The sequence below is a fragment of the Pelodiscus sinensis genome, chromosome 23 (genome assembly GCF_052426305.1).
Source record: "Pelodiscus sinensis isolate ZL-2025 chromosome 23, ASM5242630v1, whole genome shotgun sequence".
In the NCBI taxonomy this organism is placed as follows: Eukaryota; Metazoa; Chordata; order Testudines; family Trionychidae; genus Pelodiscus; species Pelodiscus sinensis.
The window spans coordinates 27,234,819-27,261,631 of NC_143074.1; the positions used below are offsets into that span (position 1 = coordinate 27,234,819).

The 26,813-nt window shown below is 49.4% G+C and overlaps 1 protein-coding gene across 9 annotated transcripts in view; it reads left to right on the forward strand.

Annotated features, from left to right (window-relative positions):
• The window catches only part of RALGPS1 (Ral GEF with PH domain and SH3 binding motif 1), a 412,834-nt gene that overhangs the window by 295,853 nt on the left and 90,168 nt on the right, over positions 1 to 26,813 (forward strand). For all 9 annotated transcript variants that reach the window (XM_075905764.2, XM_075905763.2, XM_075905761.2 and 6 more), the window contains one exon: positions 6,699 to 6,792. In XM_075905764.2, the coding sequence (XP_075761879.1) occupies positions 6,699 to 6,792 (94 nt within the window). The remainder of the gene's footprint in view (positions 1 to 6,698; positions 6,793 to 26,813) is intronic.

The window sequence follows — 26,813 nt, forward strand, 5'->3', positions numbered from 1 at the left end:
CATGTGCATTCCAATCAGGTGTATGTGCACGAATGTGCACAGTAGCCATAAGATTTTTCCCCTAGCTACTAGCTGTAGGGTCAGCCTGCGCACCCCTGGAGTGATGCCTTCAGGGCACCCAATATAGAGCTCTACCAACCCACCCCTTCTTCAGTTCCTTCTTACCATTGTTGACTTTGCTATTGTATAACATCTGAGCCAAACTAGGTTCGATGGGCGCAAGTGACCAATGCCCACAGGTAAGTGAAAAACATGGCAGCCTGGGAGATGGCTCAGAAATGGGAGGGAGCATGGGCTCTAATAGCAGAGATAAAGGAGAGACAAGGCAGAACTTAGATGCTTGTATACAAATGCAAGAAGTATGAGGAATAAGCAAGAAGAACTTGAAGTGCTAATAAATAAACACAACTATGATATAGTTGGCATCACAGAAGCTTGGTGTGATAATACGATTGGACTATTGGTATAGAAGGGAACAACTTGTTCATGAAGGATAGGCATAGAAAAAAGGGAGGAGGTGTTGCCTTATATTTTAAAAATGAATACACTTGTACTGAGGTGGAGATGGACATAGGAGACAGCTTTGTTGAGAGTCTCTGGGTTAGGTTAAAAGGGGTAAAAAAAACCAAGGGTGGTGTCATGCTAGGGGTCTACTACAGCCATCTACCCAGGCAGAAGAGGTGGATGAGGTTTTTTTTAAACAACTAACAAAATCATCCAAAGCACAGGGTTTGGTGGTGATGGGGCACACCAGACATCTGTTGGGAAACTAACACAGCAGGACACAGATTATCCAGTAACTTTTTGGACTGCATTGGAGACATTTTTTTTTAATTCAGAAGGTTGAGAAAGCTACTGGGGGGGAAGCTGTTCTAGATTTGATTTTAACAAATAGGGAGGTACTGGATGAAAATTTGAAAGTGGAAGGCAGCTTGGGTGAAAGTAATCATGAAGTCATAGTGTTCATGATTCTAAGGAATGGTAGAAGGGAGGACAGCAAGATAAAGACAGTGGATTTGAGGAAGGCAGATTTTAGTAAACTCAGAGAGCTGGTAGATAAGATCACTTGGGAAGCAAGATTAAGAGGAAAAACAACTGAAGAGAGTTGGCAGTTTTTTAAAGAGACATAATTAAGGGCCCAAAAGCAAAGTATTCCACCTTGTAGAAAAAAGAAGTAGTATGTCAGGAGACCACCTTGGATCAGCCAGAAGCTCTTATATGATCTAAAAATCAAAAAGGAGTCCTATAAAAAGTGGAAATTAGGTCTAATTACAAAGGATTAATATACGCAAACAACAGAGGTATGCAGTAGCAAGATTAGAAAGGCAAATACACAAAACAAGCTAAATCTAGCTAGAGCTGTAAAGGGTAAATAGAAGATGTTCTACAGAGGTATTATAAGCAACAGGAAGACCAAGGACAGGGTAGGCCCATTGCTCAGTGAGGAGGGAGAAACAATAACAGGAAATGTAGAAATAGCAGAGGTGCATAATGACTTCTTTTTTTTCGGTTTACACCAAGAAGATGAAGGGTGACGGGATGCCTAACGTAGTAGAAATGGGGTAGGTTTAGAAGTTAAAATAATAAAATAAGAACAGGTTAAAACTTACTTAGAAAAGTTAGATGTCTTCATGTCACCAGGGCCTCATGAAATGCACCCTAGAACACTCAAGGAGCTGATAGAGGAGGTATCTGAGCTTTTAGCTATCGTCTTTGAAAAATCATGGAAGTCGGGAGAGAGTCCACAAGACTGGAAAAGGACAAATATAGTGCCCATTTATAAAAAAGGAAATAAGAACAACCCAAAAAATGACAGACCGGGCAGTTTCCTTTCTGTGCCAAGGAACATAATGGAGCAAGTAGTTAAAGAATTCATCTGCAAACACCTGAAAGATAATAAGGTGACAGGTAACAGCCAGAATGAACTTGTAAAGAACAAATCATGTCAAACCAATCTGATACCTTTCTTTGATAGGATATCAAGCCTTGTGGATAAGAGAGAAGCGGTTAGATGTGGTATACCTACATTTAGTAAGGCATTTGACACCGTCTTACATGATCTTCTTCTCAATAAACTAGGGAAATACAACCTAGATGGGGCCACTGTAAGATGGATGCATAACTGGCTGGATAACCATTCTTATAGAGTAGTTATTAACAATTCACAATCATGCTGGAAAGGTATAACAAGTGGGCTTCCACAGAGGTCTGTTTTGGGACCGGTTCTGTTCAATATCTTCATCAATGACTTAGATGATGGCATAGGGAGTACAAGTATTAAGTTTTCAGGTGATACCAAGTTGGGAGGGATTGCAAGTGCTTTGGAGGATAGAGTCAAATGATCTGGACAAACTAAAGAAATGATCTGAGGTAAACAGGATGAAATTTAATAAGTACTCTACATAGGAAGGAACAATCAGTTTCACACACATAGAATGGGAAGTGATTGTCTAGGAAGGAGTACTGCTGAAAGGGATTTAGGGGTCATAGTGGCCCACAAGTTAAACGTGAGTCAATAGTATGATACTGTTGCCAAAAAAGCAGACATGGTTCTAGAATGCATTAACAGGAGTGCTGTGAGCAAGACACGAGAAGACATATTTCGACTCTACTCTATGCTCATTAGGCCTCAATTGGAGTATTGTGTCCATTTCTGGGAACCACATTTCAAGAAAGATGTGGAGAAATAGGAGAAGGTCCAGAGAAGATCAACAAGAATGATTAAAGGTCTAGAAAAAATGACCTATGAAGGAAGACTGAAAGAATTGAGCTTGTTTAGTTTAGAAAAGAGAAGACTGAGAGGGGACATGATAGCAGTTTTTAAGTATCTAAAAGGGTGTTATAAAGAGGAGGGAGAAATATTGTTTGCCTTGGCCTCTGATGATAGGACAAGAAGCAATGGGCTTAAATTGCAGCAAGGTTTAGGTTTAGTTTGGACATTAGGAAAAACTTGCTGGCAGGGTGGTTAAAACACTGGAATAAATTGCCTAGGGATGTTGAGGAATCTCCATCACTGGAGGTATTTAAGAGCAGGTTGGATAGACGTCTATCAAGGATGATCTAGACAGTGCTTGGTCCTGCCATGAGGGCAGAGGACTGGACTCAATGACCTCTTAAGGTCCCTTCCAGTTCTAGTATTCTATGATTCTGTGTCTGGATGTACCTACTTGTGTAGCATGTCAGACTCAGGCACATATCGTTTCAGTCATGGCTGGCATCAGTCCATTGCCCAGCCTGAGACAGCTTGGTCAGGGTTGTAACTCTGCCTCACTTGGTACTTGACTTCCTTCTTCGGGGATCAAACCTGCAGAATGTCTTCTCAGGAGTCCTCTTCACTGCTCCACAACTGTCCCTGTTACTAGTGATGAACACATCAGACTTGAGATGGGGATCTCATCTTGGGGACCTCAAGACTCAAGGTCTCTGGTCTCAGGCCAATTTGGCTCTATATATTAACGTCAGAGAGCTGAGGGCAGAGCACCTGGCAATCCAGAGCTTCTAGGCTCACCTGACTGAACAGTGCGTATCTGTTATTACTGGCAATACAACAGCAATGTTCTATAACCACAAACAGGGCTGCACGCTTCTTTGCCTTGTGTAAGAAGCCCTCATAGGCTATATCTAGATTGCCGCTTTTTATCGGGAAAAGGTATGTAAATTGTGCTCCATAATTTGTGTACCTTTTTCCAATAGTTTTATTGGAAGAGGCTTTTCTGAAATTTGTCCCTTTTACACTGGGCCAAATTTCAGAAAAACCTGCTCTTTCAGAAGAGCGTTTCTTCGTCGTGGTATGAGGAAGACAGGGCTTCCGAAAGAGCACGCATGCTCTTCCACAAAAAATGTCAGAAGAGCAGATGCATTCCCTGGATATGGAGGAGTTTTTCTGGGATACCTTTGGTATCCCAGAAAAACTCCGTAGTCTAGACATAGCCCTACTGTTTAGAACATTCAATTCTTCTGCAAGAATCATACATTCCTGGGTACAGAACGAGCTGACAGACCATCTCAGGAGGTCATCTCATGGCCATGTGTGGTCTCTGTGTTGGATGTTGCAAATTCAGTCTTACAGAATTGGAACTTTCCCCAAATGTATCTACAGTAAACTTCCAATAATCCGGCACTTTTAGGACCCAGGGGGTGCCGGATTATCAGATATGACGGACTATTGGAAGGGGGGGCTATGAGGGGTCTGGGGTGGCGTGGGGGGGATGCTCCCCTCGGCGCTGCGGGACCAACCTGGCAGCACCCCAGCTGCTCTGCCCTGGGCTTCCCGGAGTCAGCCACTGGTCAGTTTCAGCAGTGGCTGAATCGGTGAAGCTGGGGGCAGAGCAGGTCCAATTGTCCAGCACTTCCGGGTTCCAGATGGTGCCGGACCATCAGGAGTGCTGGATCACTGGAATTTTACTGTATATGCTACACGACACAACAGGTGACAGCAGGTTCTGCTCTTTCTAGAACCACAGCCAAGGTTCCAGCATGGACACATTCCTTCTCCTATGAGGAGGTCGTCTTCTACATGTCTTTCCACCCATACTGCTCTTCCATAAGGCCTTCCTCAAGATCTGGAGGGAATGCACTCAGGTCATAGTGCTCGTGCCAGCTTTGCCCCTTCAGTACTGCTATTCCTCCCTTATAAACACATCAGCTTCTCCTTAAGGTGTTGTCTCACTTCCACATGAAGCAGGACATCTTCCTCCAAGTTTTTTATGCCAAGCCACCCTCTTGTGCCTGGGATCAGAAACTCCATTCCCTTGACGTGCATAAGGCACCGGCTTTTTAAATTGACAGAACAAAGTCCTTCAGGAAGTCACTACAGCTGTTTGTAGCAGTGACTGATAAAATGAAAGGCCAGCCCCTGTCGTCTCAACGCATCTCATCAATGGATGGTCTCCTGTATCCGGGAATGTTACAGCCTCACAGGAGTGCCTCCACCTCCATTCACTGCATACTCCACCAGGGTTCAGGTCTCTTCCACAGCTTTCCTTGCTCAGATCCCTACTCAGGAGATCTGTAAAACGGAAACTTGGTCCTCTATATTGGCACGGCACACTATGCAATTACATATTAGGCTAGGAGTAGTGCAGCATTTGGATAGTCAGTGCTCCAGTTAGTGCAAGAATCCAACCACCACCACCTGGACATTTGGGGGCTGGACCCGATGTCCTCCTGAGGTCTCTTCTAGGCCAATGATTCTATGAACATGGGCTTGTAAATCACCGGATTGGAATGCACATGAACAGGCACATGAAGAAAAAACGGTTACTCACCTTTTCATAACTGTTCTTTGAGATGTGGTGTTCATTCTAATACCCACCCCTTTCCCCCTCTGTCAGAGTAGCCAGCAAGAAGGAATGGAGGAGGGGCAGGTCAGCAGGGCTCTACGTTGAGCACCACGAAGACACAAATTCAGGGGGTATCCAGGCCAACCCTACAACTAGTTGCTACGGAAAAAATCTTCCAGCTGCTTTGCACATATGCGTGCACACACCTGATTGGAATGGGCATGAACTGCACATCTAGAAGAACAGCAGTTACAGGAAGGTAACTTTTTAACTCATCTTGTAAAGTAATTGCAGTTCTTGAAATTGCATGTCCCTCCATTTGCCCTCATTCTGCTCTGCTTCGGACTGTTCTTTTATGGGTGGAGAAGGAAATGAGGGCAGTGCTCCCACAATCTCCTATGTAACCTTGGGTCCAGCACAAGAAGGCAGAGGAGACTTGCATTTGCCAAATGGACATTGCTAATGGGAAATCTACAATCAGTTACTCAAGAGGCACATGTGAAGTGAGGAAGCCATAGGGACACACATCTTGAAGAATTGCAGTTATTTCACAGGATGAGCATCAAAAGAAGAGATTACTTATTAAAAGTCTACCTAGTGAATGCCTCTCCCCTGTTGGGAGGGAGATGTGAAGTAAGACAGGAGTCTTGTTCCTTTGGTGGCTGTTCCTTACTCGTGAATCCCCAGGATGAAATCTTGTGCTGATGCTTCTCACCATTATGCTTCAAATAAGAATCCAACATGTTTGTTGTGCATTTGAACCAAACTGTCTGAAGTTTGCTCAGTATCTCACTTTTTTCCTGTAAATTGAGTGCACGTACTAAATCACCCAGTTCTTCTAGTAAACATCAGCAGCTAAATCTCATGTACAGACTGAACAACCAAGTCTTTAATTCAAGGGTGGGAAACCTATCCAGCCCCCCGCTTACCTGGATCTGGCCCCCAAGGCTTGGAGCTTCCTCCCAGCATTGGGGAGCCTGTGCTGGAGCTTCAGCCTCCCTGCTGTTTCCCCATAGGGCTGGAACACACAAAATCTGCAAGCCTTGGCCTCCTTAATTCTAATGTGTAAAGGGGAATGTGGGGAGTGTCTGTCTGCTTTTCAATCAAGGACCATGTCAGTGAGGGTTTGGTTGTGGGTATTTTTGCTTCTTATTTGTGTGTGGCCCCCGACTGATTTTTCTGTGGTTCATTGGTCCCAGACCCAAAAAACGTTCTCCACTTCTGCTTTATTTGATAAAATCTTTAATGCTCTCATACAGTCTGATGTTCCTAGACAGTTTCACCCTTGGGGAGTTGCATGGTCTCTCTTCAGTTCCTTCTTCTTAAAATCAAAGGAACCAGAGAAAGTTAAAGAAGAATTGTTTTTATTTTTGAATTTGTAGAAATTTAACTTGGCTATATTTTTGTACTCTGCAGATCATCTTGAAACTTTACCCCATGTGCAAAAGTACTTAAAGTCTGTCCGCTACATTGAGGAACTTCAAAAGTTTGTGGAAGATGACAACTATAAGTAAGTACCATACTTCCCTTCACCTCTATGTGTTGTAATGGAAAGATGGCCTAGCTGTTAGCTTGATTGGGAGCTATACAAAATATCTCTGGCAGAAATGTAAGTAGAATTTAACATTTTTAAACTGAGCTGATATTGTCAGGCTATCTTGAGTGAAACCCCAGCTAGCTGTAGTCCCTCATGAGTCTTAAGATCCATTCCAAAATTCTATTTCTTTATCTTTTGCAAAGGCAAAAAAGGATGAGAGGCTAGTTTAGTCTTAACACAGTGTAATTCTATGTTGGTAATGGCACTCAGGATCCCTAAAATTGGATGTTCTCTTGCAAACTCTGAGGACTGAGGTTGCAAGCTGGACACAAGCAGACAGCATACATTTTCATACAGCTAATTGTAAATGTATAAGGAACAAAGAATGCAGATCACACTTACAGTATGGGGGGCTGTACCCTGGGATTCAGTGAATCTGAAAAAGATTTGGGGGCAGTGTAAATAATCACCTAACCATGAGCTTCCAATGCAGCACTATGGTCAAAAGGGGATAATATGATACTAGGATGCATAAACAGGGAAATTTTGAGTAGGAGTAAATAAGTTACTTTATCTCTGTATCTGGCACTGTTCCAACTATTGTTGGAGTACACTGTCCAGTTTTGATGTCTATAATTCAAGAAGGATGTTGATAAATTAGAGAGAGTTTAGAGAAGAGCCATAAGAATGATTGAAGGATTAGAAAACATTACCTGTATTAATAGACTCAAAGAACTCAATCTATTTAGTTAACAAAGAGAAAATTAAGGGTGACTTATCTCGGTCTAAACATACCTATGTGGGACACAAATATTTAGCAATGTCATCTTCAGTCAAGCAGAGAAATGTCAACATGGTCCAGTGGCTAGAAGTTGAAGCTAAACAAATTCAGAATAGAAATAAGCCATAATTTTATTAACAGTGGGTAATTAAATCAGATCCGAACGGTCCTTCTGTGAATTATATAATACTATCTGAAATGGTGTATGTAATATCTTTTAAATACAACTTCATTGTTATATCAGTCTAATTCATAATAAACAAGGCTGGCTTTGTCAGGCTACTACTTGTACGTGTCAAGCAACACTCACTCAAAAAACTTAAGTCAGGAGCAAGCCAACATGCCATAGTGAAAGAAGCTGCATATAACACATCGACAAACATACTCATTTTCAAAGTGAGGAAATGTTTCACTTCTGCAGTCCTCAGGATCATGTATGTACCAGTCCAAAGAATGAGCAAAACTGCATCAAACTACCTAGCATTTATTTTCTCAGATATACCTGGGCTTATGTCAGTTGATTTTTTGGCCTTGGAAAGGGTTCAGAAAAGGGCAACTAAAATGATCAGGGATTTGGAACAGGTCCCATATGAGGAGAGGCTAAAGTGACTGGGACTTTTCAGTTTGGAAAGAGGAGACTGAGGGGGGATATGATAGAGGTCTATAAAATCATGAATGGTATGGAGAGGGTGAATAAAGAAAAGTTATTCATTAGTTCCCATAATATAAGGACTAGAGGACACCAAATGAAATTAATGGGTAGCAGGTTTAAAACTAATAAGCGGAAGTTCTTCTTCACACAGCGCATAGTCAACCTGTGGAACGCCTTGCCAGAGGAGGCTGTAAACGCTGGAACTATAACAGAGTTTAAAGAGAAGCTAGATATATTCATGGGGTTAGGTCCATAAAAAGCTATTAGCCAGGGGATAGGAATGGTGTCCCTGGCCTCTGTTTGTCAGAGGCTGGAGACGGATGGCACGAGACAACTCACTTGATCAGTGTCTTCGGTCCACCCCCTCTGGGGCACCTGACGCTGGCCACTGTCGGCAGACAGGCTACTGGGCTAGATGGACCTTTGGTCCGACCCAGTACAGCCATTCTTATGTTCTTATGATGGTAGTAAGGTATCATGCATATATCTGTAGCTGCTAGTGTACGCATTAGCAGAAAGATTAGTCCCTTAAAAATACACAAGACCACTTTGGAGACAGTGAGAATGGGGAGTGAAGAGAGAATAATGACCCTTACCCCATGTTTGGAGATACCGCAAATTTCTACAGCTGTTCCACTCAGCTCTACTTCATACAAATGCATATAGTACTACAGATCTTCAGCCAATCCGTAACTGAGACAAAACATTTATGATAAAGTATTGAACAATTCATTTTGCAATGTGGAGCAATATAACAAATTAATATGCTTAGAGTTTGCTCAGTTTCAGATGAGAGAATCATTCTAAAAGAAATAACCTACAAAGCAGACTTCCTATGGGATTGATACCAAAACTGCATGAATATGTCCAGACAGACTTCAAATGGAAAGAATATCCTCCATAATCTGTCCCATAGCTTAGGATAACCTCCAGCTAGAGAAGCCAAATCAGTATTGGCCTATTCTCTGCAGAAGATCAGTCTTGTTCAAAGTTTTGACACATTTTTTTTTATCGGATTGAAAGCAAATATAGAAACAGTGATATTTTTATGTCATAATTCTGCTTTGTGCACTGACTTCAAAATGAACAATCCCACATCTACAACACATTTTTCCAATAAACATACATTATGAAAAAAGAAAATTTCTATCATTATGTTTGTGGTGGGATTTGTGTGTTTATTTCCCTCTCTTCACATCATGTATACAACACAAACAGAAAGAGAGTGGGAAAGACTGGCATACTGAACACTTGCCCATTATATGTTCTTGTACAAATTAAGGACAATCTGAGCTCTATACTAAAAGTAGTCTGACTTTCGTATCTGTTTGCCTCTGAATATTAAAATTTGGTATGGAAAGAGATTATATTTAATTATTTCCAATATGATTAGTATGTTACATTAAATGAAGACAGGGAGAGCACAAGTTTATAATCTGTGTTGCAGTAGGGAAAATTGTTGTTAGTGTGTGCTTTACAGCTCTTGCCTGGCTGCCAGCAAATGAACACATTGCTTAATTTAATTCTTGGACAAGCTTTCTTGTTCACAATACAAATTATATAGTCAGTAGTTTTTCATTAGTTCTAGTATCTTTGCAAAAGGGAACAAAACAAATGGTTTTTATAAATATTTAGTGCCATGACATAATACTTGGATATACTGCAAATCATGAGTAATTTCTTTCTAATTTTTGAAGCCCTTTTTAATCCTAACAGCGGTTTTGCTAAGAACACTGAGGGTACGTCTACACTACAGCGCTAGTTCGAACTAACTTAGTTCGAATTAGTTAATTCGAACTAAGCTAGTTCGAACTAACGCGTCTAGAACTAAAAACTAGTTCGAACTAGCGTTTTGCTAGTTCGAACTAGCGCATCCACACTGATTGGACGCAGGGGGGCATTTAAGGGCAGCTGAAACCGGTTCTGGCAGGGCATCAGGTCAGCAGTTGCTTTGCGTGGCTGCTGTCTGAGGCTATCTGAGGCTCGTGCTTAAAGGGACCCCCCCCTGGACAGCCGGTTCTCAGCTTTTCCTGCTTGCTTGCCAACCTCGCCGAGGGACAGCAAAGTGTCGGTCTCTGTGCCCGTCTGTGTCGGTGCTTCCCTTCAGGGGGAACCGCCGCAGGTGGCAACATGGAGCCACGGCTCGCCCTGCACCTTCTGGTGCACGTTCTGGACTTGCTGCTGCAAGCCTGCCAGCAATGGCTCGAGGCTGCCTGGCACCACCTGGTGAACGTCAGCCCCCTGCCTCTCCGCCTGGCCGCCCTGGGGGCCGTGGAGGAGCCGCGGCAGCGCCCTGGCACTGGCGTGCCCCGCCGCATCTGGCGTCTGGACACCAGCAGCGACTGGTGGGACCACATCGTCCTGGAGCACTGGGACGACCGACAGTGGACCCAGAACTTTAGGATGAGGAGGGACACCTTCCTGGAGCTCTGCGAGTGGCTCGCCCCTGCCCTGCAAAGAAGGGACACTCGCATGAGACCCGCCATCCCCCTCCAGAAGCGGGTGGCCATCGCCCTATGGAAGCTCTCCACGCCGGACAGCTACCGATCCGTCGGGAACCAGTTCGGCGTGGGGAGATCCACCGTCGGAGCGGTGCTCATGCAGGTATGGCACTCGTCGGCCACCGACCCGGGGGGGAGGGGGGCTGCGAGGAGGGGATGGGCCGCCCCAGGGACAAAGGGGGGGGCGGGAGGAGGCGAAAGCGCCCCGCACCAGAGGGGTCGGTCTGTCCGGCGGTACTACACGCCGCCAGGGGGGTTGCTTCCAGGAGTGGGGCGCGGGGCACTGCCAGGGCACGCACGCTCCCAGCCACCCGGGCGCCCCACTGATTGGCGCTTTGCTGTGTCTCTCTCCGCAGGTGGTCAAGGCCATCAACCGGGTGCTGCTCCGCAGGGTGGTCCGCCACGCCGACCCGGACGCCGTCATCCGGGGATTTGGCGCCCTCGGCTTCCCCAACTGCGGGGGGGCCATCGACGGGACGCACATCCTCATCCGTGCCCCGGAACACCAGGCGTCCCGGTACGTGAACCGCAAGGGGTACTTCTCCGTCATCCTGCAGGCCGTGTGTGACCACCGGGGACAGTTCACGGACATAAATGTGGGCTGGTCCGGCAAAGCACACGACGCACGGGTGTACCGGAACTCCTCCGTGTGCCAGCGGCTGCAGGACGGGACCTTCTTCCCTGACCTCCACATCAGGGTCGGGGACGTGGACATGCCCGTCTGCCTGGTGGGGGATGCCGCCTACCCACTGCAGCCGTGGCTCATGAAGCCCTACACGGGGCACCTCAATCCCTCCCGCCAGGCCTTCAATGCCAGGCTGACCAGGGCCCGCATCGTGGTGGAGGGGGCCTTCGGGTGACTGAAAGTCCGCTTTCGATGCCTCCTCACCCGTCTGGACCTGGCCGAGCACAACATCCCTCCCGTGGTGGCGGCATGTTGTGTGCTCCACAATTTGTGTGAGCGGAAGGGGGAGGCTTTCCTGCCAGCCTGGATGGCTGAGGCTGACCGCATGGCTGGACACTACGGTCAGCCCCGCACCGCCGCCGTCCGGGAAGCCCAGCGGGGGGCCATCCGGATCCGGGAAGCCCTGCGGGAGAGCTTCCAGGTGGAGGAGGAGGAGGACTGACCTCTCCCTGCATGCCCCACCGGGGCCTTCTTCCACCCTACCCCCCCCTTCCCCTTTCCCCTCCCTACCTACTGTCAAATAAAGACACCTGTTTTTCAAACAAAAACATCTGTTTATTTCACAGAACTGGGGTGGGGGGATGGAGGAATGAAGGTGGGAGAAGGGAGGGGGAAACCTGGGACGAGGGAGCTGGAAGGGGAGGGGAGGGAAGGGAGAAAGGGAAAGGAAAGCTCAGGGGTGGGAGTCCGGCTGCCTCTCCCGTCTCGCCACACTGCGGGTCCGGGGGCGTCGGTGGGGAATGGTTGTGGAGGGGGGGGCAGAGGGGACAGGGGGTGTGGAGGAAGCAGGAGCGGGAGCAGGGGGAGTAAGAGGGGGAGCAAGAGGGGGAGCAGGGGGAGGAGGAAATGGAAAGCGGTCCAGCAGGCTCTGGAGGTGGCCTCGCAGGGCACGGCCCTGCTCCTCCAGGGCCTCCAGACTCCTCCGGCGCAGCCTCAGGTCCTCCTGGACCCAGTGGTCCTGGAGACGGAGCTGTCGGTCCAGGAACCGGAGATGCCGCCTCTGGTAGTCCTCCTGGTTCCTGGCTGTCCTGCTTGCCCGGGCGTGGGCGGCTGCTGCAGGCGGTGTGGTGCGCCCTGCAGGCCCAGGTGCTGCAGCTGTGGTGCAAGAAGACCAGCGGTCAATTTCCCCAGGGGCCCAGGTGTGTGAAACCCAGCTCCCCTCTGCAAGGCCAGGGCCCCTGCAGGATCCCCAGCTGCTGCTCCGTGGTGGGCAAGGCCCAGGCGCACGGTCCCGGGGCTCCCTCTCGCCCCAGCCCCCCGTACACATGAGGGGAACACGAGGGTACTCACAAGTGGACGCCTCCCCGGCCTCTGACGATGCAGGGGAGCGGGTCTGTGGCGTGCCTCGGGGGTCCCGGGTCCTGGGCAGGCTGGCGGCAGGCTCCTGGCTCTCAGAGCCCTCTTCCTCCTCCTCCGTCTCCAGGAGCGGTCCCTCTGCCCCGGGGTCAATCACGTCCCGGGGGGCAGGGACGGCATGAGGCCCCAGGATGCGGTCCAGGGCATGGAAGTGGGGGCAGGCCTCCGGGTCGGCCCCTGGCAGGCAAGCCCGGGAGTAGGACTGCCGCAAGTCCTTAATTTTGCAGCGCACCTGCTCCCGGCTGCGCTGGTGGCCCCTGGCGGCGAGGCTGGCAGCCATGCGTCCATAGACGGCCGCGTTCCGGTGGCTAGTGCGGAGATCGTGGACATTGGAGGCTTCCCCCCAAACCTCGATGAGGTCCACGATCTCCGCACTTGACCAGGCGGGCGCCCGCCTTTTGCGCCCCCGGGCAGGCTCCTGGGAGCCGCCAGGCTGGTCCTGGGGAGCAGTGGAGGGCTGGGAGCCCTCGGATGGCTGGCTCATTGTGTGGCAGGTGCAGGCTGTGCAGGCACGGGTGCTTGCAGCCTTGCAACTGGCACAAAGTGAGTAGCCAGCCTGTGGCCCTTTAAGGGCTCCGGGGCCGGGAGGGGGGCAATAGAGTTTCCCTGGTGTTGGCCAGAGTGGCCACCAGGGAAACCTGGGAAGCCTTAGCCTCCCACTAGTTCGAACTAAAGGGCTACACAGCCCTTAGTTCGAACTAGCTAGTTCGAACTAGGCGTTAGTCCTCGTAAAATGAGGTTTACCTAGTTCGAACTAAGCGCTCCGTTAGTTCGAATTAAGTTCGAACTAACGGAGCGCTAGTGTAGCGCCTAGGAAAGTTAGTTCGAACTAACATCCGTTAGTTCGAACTAACTTTCTAGTGTAGACATACCCTGAGGGAGTATTTATGTATATTTTTAGAGGCAATTCAATATTCATCCTTTGATATCTTGGAAAATGAGTTTTCTGAGCAAATTTACTAATTCTCTTTATAAGTGTATGCCTATTGAGCTGAAGCCAAAGGAAAGATTCAAAGTGAAAAGAAATCAGAGCAGAACTTAATATTTAATATAGTAATGGTCACTGCAGCTTTCTGAGAGCTTACATATGTCCATTAAACTGTCAGTATGTTGTGCCATGGTGCCAGAGACTTTTCCCTGGTGATACATATATAGATTTCATTATCATCATCATCATTATCATCAACCACCATGGGCTCAATGCCCATTGGTGTCCAATGCCTTCCTCACTATTTCCTTCCATCTTTCCCTGTCCAGTGTGGAGTGGCTTAGTTTCTGTAGACTAGCTCCATACCAGTCTACTATATCATCTACCCATTCCCTGTGGGGTCTGCCTCTCCTATTCAGACGATCCATTATGCCGAATACCAGTCTTAACTTTTCATTGTTCGTTCATTCTGCAGATATGCCCAAATAGCTGTAACTTCAATTGAAAACCTTCTTCAGTAGGTTCTCTTTCAGCTATGTCTTCCTATATAATTCCTCGTTGGTGACCTTCTGCATCCATCCTTTTCTCAGGGTCTTTCTATAACAACTCCTCTCGAACGCCAATATCCTTCTCTTCGAATCTTTCATTATCATCCATGTCTCACATCCGTACAACATGCTGCTAAATGCACATGTTTTCAAGATGCTCAGCTTCATTCCTTAGCTAATCACTTTGCTTTTCCAGATCTTATCCATCGCCTTCAAACTTGCTCTTGCTTTCACTATTCTAGTCGCTATTTCCTTCTTACAGTCTAGATCATATGTCGTGTTGCTCCCCAGATACGTGAACTTCTCTACATTCTCTAGTTTGATCCCATCTACACTGATCTTCCTTCCTATTTCCTTATTTTCAAATGCCATTGTCTTTGTTTTATTGATATTCATAATCAGTCCATACCACTTCCCTTCCTCATTTAGCACCTGCACCGTTCTCGTTAGCTTCTCTTCAACTTCCTCAATGATAACTATGTCATCCGTGAACGTCTGGCATTGCATAATCCCAGTCTCCTTGTGCTGCAAAGTGAGGGTATAAAGGGCAGAGTTGTACTTCCCTATTTCAGTTCCTTCTTATTTTCTTTTGTTGTTATTTATTTATTTATTTATTGGATGTTTTGAAAAAATACTTTGATTATGCACCCCAAAATGTCTCTGGACCCCTCTTGATACTGGGGCCTATGCCCAGGTTCCCAAGGTTTAAACATGGTATGGCTTGTAAAAAACCTATGCCTATTAGTGACCCTCATTCCCTCTATCTCAAGTGCCTCAGTGAGAGCCAAGTTAGAAGCAGGTGTTCTGTGTCATGGCTTTAAGGACAAGACAGACGCTGAGGGAAGAGTGCCTTGAATACTCCCCTTACGTGGGCATTGTCTCCCTCTTGGTCCTCCAGTGAAAGCACTTCAAAGACTCCTCCTCAAAGTGCTCCCCAGCTGGGCCTTCAGAAAGAACCCCAGGAGATCCCCACCACTCATCTCATCTTTTTTGAGGCCCAGGACTTCAGACCAGTCCTGGCCCTAGAAGCATAAGCCTAAGTTGGCTTCTGGCTCATCTAAGACTCAGGTCAGGGACTCGTCCATGGAAGGGGGATCCAGCACTGAAGATGGGGCACACCAGTCAGTTCCCCTCTTCCCAATGTCAGCTCGGCTTTGTTGGAGAAATGAGCTTTCCATTCAGAGGCCCTCCCAATCACTGAAACTGGCTACAGAGCAGTCTTGCCTGGTGAGCATCCTATGTCTGTACCCACCACACTAGAGGCTTATACTGTGTCCAGCAACTTGCTGTGCCTGTTGGTACTGCCATTGCCATGTCTTCAGGGTGAAGAGCTCGCCTGGCACTGTCACAACTATCCGGACCATCAGCACCTGAACATTTTTCTATGAGACCATCATTTTCAGGCTCAGTACTCTCTCCTTCCATCTTCTTGGGGCCAGTTCCAGATTCCCCATGCTGTATGTTGAAAGAAGCTAGAAAGTCATTCATTCTGTGTTTCCCTGGTCACTAAATGCCTCTCCCTGTACCATGCCATCCGAGTCTCTAGATACTCTCTTTTATCATGCACACAAGGATAAGTGAAGACTCCATAGTCCAGACATTCATTGACTATTGTATTTTATGTGGCTAGAACAATGCCCCTTTGGATTTCTTCCCATTTTTGAAGAATAGATGAGACGTCATCTTGTCTCAGCTCAGACTGTCCCAGTGAATCACTAGCTGCATTACAATGTGTTGAGCTGCCAAATGAGTGTCACCTCTTGACAATCTCACAGCATGCTCCGCCAGAGCAGTCTTTGTGGCACTATAATGGAATGTACATACCTCGCACAGGGCAAGAAAGAGTTAAGTCCATACTATGGATGGCAGAAGTCCCACCATTCAGACCATGCCAGGCATGCAGTAATTACATCAGCAGTTAACTCTGGAAGCCAAGGCCCAGACCAGAAACCTGTTGTCTAGGGCTTGCCAAATGGAGTCAGATTCCCAGGGGCTCAGAGACCCTGAAAACATACCGAGCCCCAGGATACACGGTAGGAAGTGGCCCAGGGAAGCAGTGTGAGTGATATCTCCTTCAGGAGGAAGGTCAGCATGTTGCGGTAGGATCCCCACTGATTGGGTGGTGACAACACTTGTTGCTGACAGGGCCCTGGGAATAGGCCCTTTCCCCAGCTGTCATCCCTGCTCTGGTGGCGGCTCCTTACTTTGACCATTGGATTACACAGCCCCAATCCTGAGGGCAGCCATACTGATTCTGGCTATTAGGCCACACAGCCCTGATCCACAGGGCAACCATACTGATGGTGGCCATTGCATCTCACTGCCCTGACCACAAGTACAGTTGTATTGACTCTGGCTGCTAAGCCTCACAACCCTGATCCCCAAGAGCAGCTGTATAGACTCTGACGGCCATGAACCCAAGACAACCGTATTGCTTGGGCCATTATTCCATGTAACCCTGACCCCCAAGCACAGTCTGACTCTGGCCATTGGGCTGCACCATAGTGATGCAAAGGCTAGTTATATTGACTCAGGCTATTAAGCTGCAGAGTCTATATATAAGGACAGTGTCACAAGTCGAGCTGCCCCTCAGGCTTATAGCCTATTCATCATCGGGGCTAGCCGCCTGAGCATCTTTCCCTCACCCGTGCTCCCTGTACCCCAGTCCCGCTTTATAAATAAGTTTGTGGCTCTGCGGGCAGCGCACTTAGTCTCAACCTCGTCAAGGAGGTGCCTTTTGCGGTGAGATGGGAGGGGGGACTCGGGCCTACCCCCCCTCCAAGTCCCGACCCAAGACCCTTAAAGGCGGCAGCACCCTAGTGCCGCCCAGTTGGTGGGGTGTTCCCCGAAACTCACCAATCCTCAGGGTGGTTTGTTCCCCGTCCTAAGTCCCTTTCTCCTCGTCCTCCGTGTCCCTTCCAGCTCCCAAGCTGCCTTGCCCTGGTCCTCCCAGTGTACTCCCCGGGGCTCGTCTTCCTCCCTTTCCTGTTCTTGGCGTTTTTTTAAAAGGGCCGCTCCTCCTGGCTCTGCCCCCTTTCCGGGGTGCGGGGTGATGACCTCAGCCGTGGGGAAGCCCCGTCTGAGCCGTCCCGGCCCCTGGCTGCCTGGGTACATCCTGGGCATGCACGCCAAGGCGCAGCCCATACCCGACACTGTGCCCCGAGCTCGGCTCCTTCCGCTGCTGCGGCTGGAGCAGTGTCCTCCTCGCTGGCCGGAGAGTGTGGGGTGCTGCGCGCTTCTCCGCGCAGGAGCCTGTCGCCCTGTCACACACACCCCTCTTTAAGTCACTCACCAACTCGCTGATGATCCCCTCCTCTTCCATGACTTGTGAGAAGAAGTCCGCGTTTTTGTGTCCCGTGCTGGGTCGGTGTTGTACCTCGAACTTGTAAGGTTGCAGCGCAAGATACCATCTCATTACCCTAGGATTTGATTCCTTCGTTACCTGCATCCACCGTAGTGGGGCATGGTCTGTTATTAACTTAAAGGGATTCCCGAGCAAATAATATCTCAACGTTTCTATGGCCAATTTAGCCGCCAAGGCTTCCTTTTCGATGGTAGCGTGACGTTGTTCCCGGGGAAGGAGTTTGCGGCTCAGGTAGGCTATAGGATGTTCATTTCTGTCCACTTGTTGTACCAACACGGCTCCCAGCCCCACGGCGGATGCGTCAGTCTGTAAAATAAATTCCTTTGAAAAGTCGGGTTGCCTCAAGACCGGGGTCTGCGTTAATGCCATCTTTAGCTGCAGAAAAGCCCCCGTACTCTGTTCTGTCCAGGGTACCTCTCTGGGGCTGCCCTTTTTCGTTAGGTCTGTCAAAGGCGCTGCTATTGTTGCGAAGTGTGGGATAAATCGCCTATAATACCCAGCCAGTCCCAAAAATTGTCTGACCTGTTTCTTTGTCTTCGGCGGCTGGTACTCCTCCAGGGCCTGTACTTTACTTGCTAGGGGCTTTAGGTGGCCTCTTCCCACTGTGACCCCCAAGTAGGTTACTTCCCTCTGTCCTATGTGACACTTTTCTGGGTTTGCCATGAGCCCTGCCTGCCACAGAGCATCTAGAACCACCTGTAGGTGTTGAAGATGGTCAGTCCATGTTCAACTGTATATGATAATATCAATGTAAGCCACAGCATACACCTGGTGTCCCTTAAGCACCCTGTCCATGAGTCTCTGAAAAGTTGCTGCGGCCCCATGGAGTCGAAACGGCATAGTCTTAAACTGATATAATCCAAAAGGGGTGGAAAAGGCCGTCGTTCTTTCCTTAGACACCAGGGTCAGCGGAATTTGCCAATACCCCATTGTTAAGTCCAGGGTTGATATATACCGCGCCTGCCCTAAGCGTTCTAAAAGTTCATCGACCCTGGGCATGGGGTAGGCGTCAAACCTGGAGATTGCGTTAACTTTTCGGAAGTCTATACAAAATCTCACTGACCTGTCCGGCTTAGGGACTAGGACGATAGAGCTGCGCCACTCGCTATGTGATTCCTCAATGATCCCAAGTCGCAACATCCTCTGCACTTCATCCCTTACAGTGTCCCACATTTTCCTGGGGAGGGGGCGTACCGGCTCTCGGACTCTGCTCCCGGGCTTGGTGGCTATATGGTGGCTTATCTGATTTGTGCACCCCGGCCCCCTTCGGACCACTGTTTTAAATTCTTGGAGTAGTTCCTGTACTTCCTGTTTTTGGGTCTGTGTGAGCTCAGCCCCCACGTCCAGGGGCTGAGTCAATCCCATATCTCCTGCCCAGGGCCCTAACTTGGTGGGCCGTGGTTGGGGGGTCTATGAACAGGCTCTCCCTCGGGTTCCATTTTTTTAGGGGGTTCACATGATTGACTTGTGCCCCCCTTTTCTTTCCCACTAAACGCACTTCATAACCTACTGGTCCCACTTTGCGGATAATGTCAAAAGGCCCCTGCCATTTTGCTAGGAGCTTGGACTCACCGGAAGACAGGAGAGGAAGAACCCTGTCCCTGGGTTTAAACTCCCGTGCCTGGGCGTTCCTGTTATAATAAAAGGTTTGTATGTCCTGAGCCTGTCTTAGATTAGCCTCTGCAAATTCCCCTAGCTTCTGTAACTTCTCTCAGAGATAGAGGACATAGGGTATGGTCCCTTGCAGCCTAGTTTCCTACTCTTCCTAGCTTTCCCTCAATAAGTCTAAGATCCCCCGTGGTTGTCTCCCATAAAGCAGTTCGAATGGGTAGAACCCTGTCGAAGCCTGCGGGACTTCCCGGATGGCAAAGAGGAGGGCCGGAAGTATCTTATGTGTGTCGGTCTCTGTGAAACGGCGGAGCATGGACTTTAAAGTGCGGTTGAACCATTCCACTAACCCGTCCGTCAGCGGGTGATAGACCGAGGTCCGGAGCGTTTTAACCTGCAGGAAACGGCACAGTTCCGCTATGAGCTTAGAGCAGACATTCGTCCCTTGGTCCATCAATATCTCACAGGGAATCCCCACCCGGGAAAAGATCTTCACCAGCTCCCCTGCCAGAGTTTGGGCTGTGGTGTTCTTTAGGGGCACCGCTTCGGGTTATTGGGTGGCATAATCTATTAGCACCAATATGTATTGGTGCCTGGTCTTCGACCGTTCCAGGGGGCCCACAAGGTCTAATGCCACGCGGTCGAAGGGTATACCTATCACTGGAAGGGGTACCAGCGGGGCTTTTGCCACCTCCCAGGGCCGGACAAGTTGACATTCGGGGCAGGAATTACAGAAGTCCTTCACTTCCCTATGTACCCCGGGCCAAAAAAACCTCTGGGTTATTCATTGCAAGGTTTTTTCTCTCCCTTGGTGGCCAGCCCATGGGTTGGCATGTGCCAGATCCAGGACTCTCCATCGGTACGACGTTGGTACTATTAATTGTCCAAGGACGCCCCGTCCCTCTCCAGCTTCCGTGATTCGGTACAGACGGTCCCCCGCACCGCATAATAGGCCTCACCTTCTCTTCCTTGTCAGTCTTGCTGTCCCCCTCACAAGCCTGTTCCCAGGCTCTGTTTAGCACCGGGTCTTCACGTTGTTCCTGTACAAAGTCGCTCGACATCTCGTTTCCCCAGTCCAGTGCTGGTTCCTGACATGCTTCTGGTTCCCCTCTTTGCTTTTCTCGAGTCGCCGCCCTGGGGCCAGTTAGCCAACCCGCTTTCTACCCCACCGGCCTGGGGCACTCGATCTGCTCGCGGGGTCCAGGCCTCTAGTAACTGCCAGAAGCCTGGCCAATCTCTCCCCAATAAAACCGGGTACTCCAGGTGGTCTGCCACCGCCACCTGGCATATCACCGCCTCCTGACCATCTGCTAATTTCACCCATGCCGTAGGGTAGGGCCGAATGTCCCCGTGGACACACTTCATCCATATCGGGGTCCCTGGGGGTTCGGGCTGGGGCACCAACGAGGCCCAGACCATGGTCTGGCTGCATCCTGAATCTACCAAGGCCCAGACTGCTTGCCCTTCTACGTCCATCCTCACTAATACTTTCTCCCCTTCTCGCGAGCGGGCTCTTAGGTTAGGGCCCACTACCCTTCCGAATGAGCAGTCCATAAATGGACAGTCTCGCCGAAAATGGCCTTCCTGGCTGCATTCATAGCACGCTCCCCTATTACTGGCCCCTAACCCGGGCCTGTCTACAAGTTCCCCTTGGCTAGGCGTCTTATCCCTCTTCTTCCCTTCCTCCGGTAACCCTTCCCTCCGGGGAGTCACATAGTCCCGGCTCATTCTGTCGAGCCCTCCTAGGCCCCACCCTCAGCTGCCATGGGGAATCCTTCTGGTAGGCATTGGACCTGCCCCCTTCCTGGGCTCCGGGGCCCTTCTCCGGCTCCTTTAGCGGCCATGTAGGCCTCCATTAGCGTGACTGCATTGGTCAGCATCAAGGGTTGTTGCCAACGGACCCAATTCTGGGGATCACTGGGGAGTATCTGGAGGAATTGTTCTAACACTATCATATTGACCAGCTGGGCACTGGTCCGTCTGTCGGGCTCTAACCACCGACGGCAGGCTTCCCGCAGCCTTTAAGCGACCGCCCGTGGGCACGCCCCAGCTGGGTAACATTCCTGTCTAAACTTTTGCCTAAATGTCTCGGGGGTCACCCCGATTTAATCTAGGATGGCTTCGTTTACTTTATAATAATTAAGGGCCTCCCGGGGGTCCAGGCTCCGGTAAGCCAACTGTGCGGCTCCCGAGAGATAGGGTACCAGTAAGGTGGCCCAGTGATCTTCGGGCCACTGAGCCGCTGTAGCCACCCGCTCAAAGGTCTCAAGATAAGCCTCCGGGTCATCCTGTGGCCCCATTTATGTCAAACGTATAGGCAACTGGGGAACACCCTCCTGTCCCCCACCTCCAGCTGCTCCTGCTCTGGCTAGAGCAGCGCCTTGATGGAGCCATGTCTCCCTCTAGGCCTGTTGCTGTTCTGCCAGTTCTCTGACTAACTGTCTCTGTTGTTCCTGCTGCTGGGCTGCTAGCTGTTGCAGCAATTGGGTTTGCAGCTGCTGGTGTTGGCGTTGCTGCTCTGAAGCTAATCAGATTGGTCAGGCACAACTAGCCCTTTGTGAATCCATGTTGACTGTTCCTAATCACTTTCCTCTCTTCCAAATGCCTCAAAATGGATTCATTAAGGATCCCTTCCATGATTTTTCCAGGAACTGAGGTAAGACTGACCGGCCTATAGTTCCCTGGATCGTCCTTCTTCCCTTTTTTGAAGATGGTCACTACATTTGCCTTTTTCCAATCATCCGGGATCTCTCCCAATCTCCACGACTTTTCAGAGATAATGGCCAAAGGCTCCTCAATGACATTTGCCAACTTCCTCAGTACCCTCGGATGCATTAAGTCCGGACCCATGGATTTGTGTACGTTTAGCTTTTCTAAATAGTTCCTAACCTGTTTTTTACACACCAAGGGCTGTCGGTCTTCATCCCTTCTTGCGTCACTTACTGCATTAGTCCGTGAATACAGAGGCAAAGAAAGCATGGAGTATTTCAGCTTTCCCCACATCATCTGTCACGAGGTTACCTCCTTCATCCATTAGGGGCCGCATACCGTCTCTGATCACCTTCTTCTTGTTAACACGCCTGTAGAAACCTTTCTTGTTATCCTTCACATCCTTTGCCAGTCGCAATTCCACTTGCGCTTTTGCCTTCCTGATAACCCCCCGGCATTCTCAAGCTATACATTTAAACCCCTCCTTGGTCATTTGTCCAAGTTTCCACTTTTTGTAAGCTTCCTTTTTGTGCTTAAGGTCACCAAGGATTTCCCCCGTAAACCAATCCGGTCTCCTACCATGTTTGACTCTCTTGCTACGCATTGGGATGGTATCTTTCTGTGCCTTCAGTAAGGCAGCTTTAAAATACTGCCAGCTCTCCTGGACTCCTTTCCCCTTCATGTTAGCATCCCAGGGGATTCTACCCATCAGGTCTCTGAGGGTACGTCTACACTACAGCGCTAATTCGAACTAACTTAGTTCGAATTAGTTAATTCGAACTAAGCTAATTCGAACTAACGCGTCTAGAACTAAAAACTAGTTCGAATTAGTGTTTTGCTAATTCGAACTAGCATGTCCACATTAAGTGGACCCTGAACAGGGCTTAAGGATGGCCGGAAGCAGTGCCAGCAGGGCATCACAGGAGGACTTAGAGCGTGGAGATGCTGTCTCAGGCTAGCCGAGGGCTGCGCTTAAAGGGACCCGACCCCCAACCCGGACAGACAGTTCTCAGGGGTGCCCCGCTTTCAAACCAGTCCTGGCTTGGAGTGCCCGGAGTGCCCACACTGGGCACATCACAGCACTCGGCCATCAGACCGGCTGCACTTGCCGCAGGCTGCCATCTGGGGAGAGCGGGTAATTGGGGGGCTGCAGGAGAGCTTCCACCCCCAGAAGCCCGCAGAGCCAGCTCAGTCCTCCCCATCAGGGGCTCGTACTCCATTCCTCCCTCACCTCCTTCCACTTACCCTTCCCTAGCCCCTCTTCTTGATGTACAAAATAAAGGACAATTGTGTTCAAAAATGGAATCTGTCTTTATTGAACAAAACTGGGGGAGACTGGGAAAAGGAGGTGGGAGAGGGGAAGAGAGAGGCTGGGAGAGGGGAGGGCAACTAAAATGATCAGGAGTTGGGAACAGGTCCCATATGAAGAGAGGCTAAAGAGACTGGGACTTTTCAGCTTAGAAAAGAGGAGACGGAGGGGGGACAGGATAGAGGTCTCCAAAAGCAGGAGTTGGGTGGGGAGGGTGCATACAGAAAACTTCTTCATTAGTTCCCATAAAGAAGGACTAGAGGACACTAAAGGAAAGGAATGGGTAGCAGGCTTCAAACTAGTAACAGAAAGTTCTTCTTCACAAAGCAGAGAGTCAACCTGTGGAACTCCTTGCTGCAGGAGGCTGTGAAGGCTACAACTAGAACAGAGTTTAAAGGGACGTGAGATCAAGTCATGGAGGTTTGGTCCATGGAGTGCTATTAGCCAGGGGGTAGGAGTGGTGTCCCTGCCCAAGATTTGTGGAAGGCTGGAGAGGGATGGCACGAGACAAATGGCTTGGTCACTGTCTTCGGTCCATCCCCTCCAGGGTCCCTAGGGTTGGCCGCTGTCGGTAGACAGGCTACTGGGCTAGATGGACCTTTGGTCTGACCCAGGACGGCCATTGTAAGCTCAGGGTCGGGGGTCTCAGTGGACCCCCTTGATTTTCATGCACACCTGCTCCTGGGTGGCCAGGCTGGCAGCTCTCCTGCCCTAGATGGCCACTTTCCTGTGCCTAGTGCGGAGGTCGTGGATGAGGTCCACGATGTCCGCACTAGCCCAGGCGGGTGCCCGCCTCTTGCGGTCCCGGGCAAGCTCCCGGGAGCCGCCAACCTGGTCCCGGGAAGAGGGGGAGGGCTGGGGGGCATCGGGTGGCTGGCTCGAGCCGTGCCAGGTGCAGGGTCTGCTGGCTGGGTGCTGGCAGGCTTGCACCTGGCACGGGCACCGTAGCCAGCCCGTGCCCCTTTAAGGGGTCCGGGGCCGGGAGGGGGGCAAGAGTTTCCCTGGTGTTGGCCTGAGAGGCCACCAGGGAAACCTGGGGAGGGCTAGCCTCCCACTAGTTCGAATTAAGGGGCTACACACCCCTTAATTCAAACTAGCTAGTTCGAACTAGGCTTAATCCTTGTAAAATGAGGTTTTCCTAGTTCGAACTAAGCGCTCCGCTAGTTCGAATTAAGTTCGAACTGGCGGAGCGCTAGTGTAGCGCCTATGAAAGTTAGTTCGAACTAACGTCCGTTAGTTCGAACTAACTCTGTAGTGTAGACATACCCTGAGGGTATGTCTACATTACCCTCCTAATTCGAACTAGGAGGGTAATGTAGGCATACCGCACTTGCAAATGAAGCCCGGGATTTGAATTCCACAAGGAGTACAGCTAGTTCGGATTAGGAAGCCTAATCCGAACTTACTACTCCGTGCCGCGTGTAGCCGCGCGGCACGGGGTTCGAACTGCCGGCATTTAAAAATGGCGCCGGCCGGCTTCATGCAAATGAAGCCCGGGAAATTCAAATCCCGGGCTTCATTTGCAAGTGCGGTATGCCTACATTACCCTCCTAGTTCGAATTAGGAGGGTAGTGTAAACATACCCTGAGGGAGTAAAAATCTGCTTTTCTGAAATCCAAGGTGTGTATTTTACTACTCTCTTTTCTTCCTTTGGTCAGGATCCTGAAATCTAGCATCTCATGATCACTGCTTCCCAGGTTGTCTCCCATCTCTACTTCCTCTATTAGTTCCTCCCTGTTTGTGAGCAGAAGGTCAAGCTACGCACAGCCGCTGGTCGGATCCTTCAGCACTTGTACCAAGAAGTTATCCCCAACATTCTCCAAAAACTTCCTGGATTGCCTGTGTACTGCCGTATTGGTCTCCCAACACATGTCCGGGTGATTAAAGTCCCCCACGAGAACCAGGGCCTGCAATCTGGAAGTTTCTCTCAGTTGTCTGAAGAAAGCGTCATCTACCTCATCCACCTGATTTGGTGGCCTGAAGCAGACACCAAACACAACATCACTGCTGTTGTTTGCACCTCTAACCTTAACCAATAGACTCTCAACAGGTTTTTCTCCTTCTATATACTGGATTTCAGAGCAATCATAGTGCTCTCTTACATATAATGCAACTCCTCCTCCTTTTCTCCCCTGCCTCTTCTTCCTGAACAGTCTATACCCTTCCATGACAGCGCTCCAGTCATGCGAGTCATCCCACCAAGTCTCTGTTATCCCGGTTAAATCATATTTCTTGGACTCGGCCAGGGCCTCCAGTTCTTCCTGTTAGTTGCCCAGGCTTCTCGCATTAGTGTACAAACACCTCAGATAACTACTTGATCGCCCTATCTTCTCCATTCAAATCAGGGGTCCTCCTTTCTTGCTCATTCCTCTTTGCATTTCTTCCCGATATCCAACTTTCCCACTCCCCTCAGGGTTTTGGTCACTGTCCCCCAACGAACCTAGTTTAAAGCCCTCCTCACTAGGGGTATGTCTACACTACCCTCCTAGTTCGAACTAGGAGGGTAATGTATGCATACCGCACTTGCTAATGAAGCCCGGGATTTGAATTTCCCGGGCTTCATTAGCATAAGCGGGGAGCCGCCATTTTTAAATCCCCGCTGCTTCGAACCCCGTGCAGCGCGGCTACACGGGGCTCGAACTAGGTAGTTCGGACTAGGGTGCCTATTCCGAACTACCGGTACACCTTGTTTCACGAGGAGTAACGGTAGTTCGGAATAGGAACCTAGACCGAACTACCTAGTTCGAGCCCCGTGTAGCCGCGCTGCACGGGGTTCGAAGCAGCGGGGATTTAAAAATGGCGGCTCCCCGCTTATGCTAATGAAGCCCGGGAAATTCAAATCCCGGGCTTCATTAGCAAGTGCGGTATGCATACATTACCCCGCTAGTTCGAACTAGCGGGGTAGTGTAGACATACCCTAGGTTTGCAAGCCTGCCCGTGAAGATGCTCTTTCCTCTCTTGGTTAAGTGTATCCCATCTCTTCCTAACAATCCTTGTGCCCAGAACAGAGTCCCATGGTCAAAGAAACCAGAGCCCTCTCTGAGACACCACCTGCGCAGCCACGCATTTACGTCCTCAATTCAACGATCCTTGCCCAGTCGTTTCCCTTCAACAGGGAGGATGGATGAGAACACCACTTGCGCTCCGGATTCTTGGGTCCTTCTTCCCAGCGCTACATAATCTGCATCAGAATCTATCATCAGCTTCCATTGTAGGGACTGGGTCACTCTCCCTTTTGTTTCCTTGCTTTTGGGCACTAAGAGCTTGGGGATGGAGCTGGCTCATATGTGATCCTGGTTAGGACCAACAAATGCCATGTGTAATGTCACCAGAGCCTCCCTGAGAAAAATGGTAGCCTCCCTAATTGTTGCTTCTATATTACATTTGCACAGCAACCCCACCAACCCAACCTGATATCTCATCAAAGAATGAAATCAGGTTTGTTTGACAAACCCTGTTTTTCATAAAATCATGTATTGACATTAATTATATTCCTATTCTTTTTATTCTTTATCAACTTCATTGTGAATCAGATTTTCAAGTATTTTTCCCA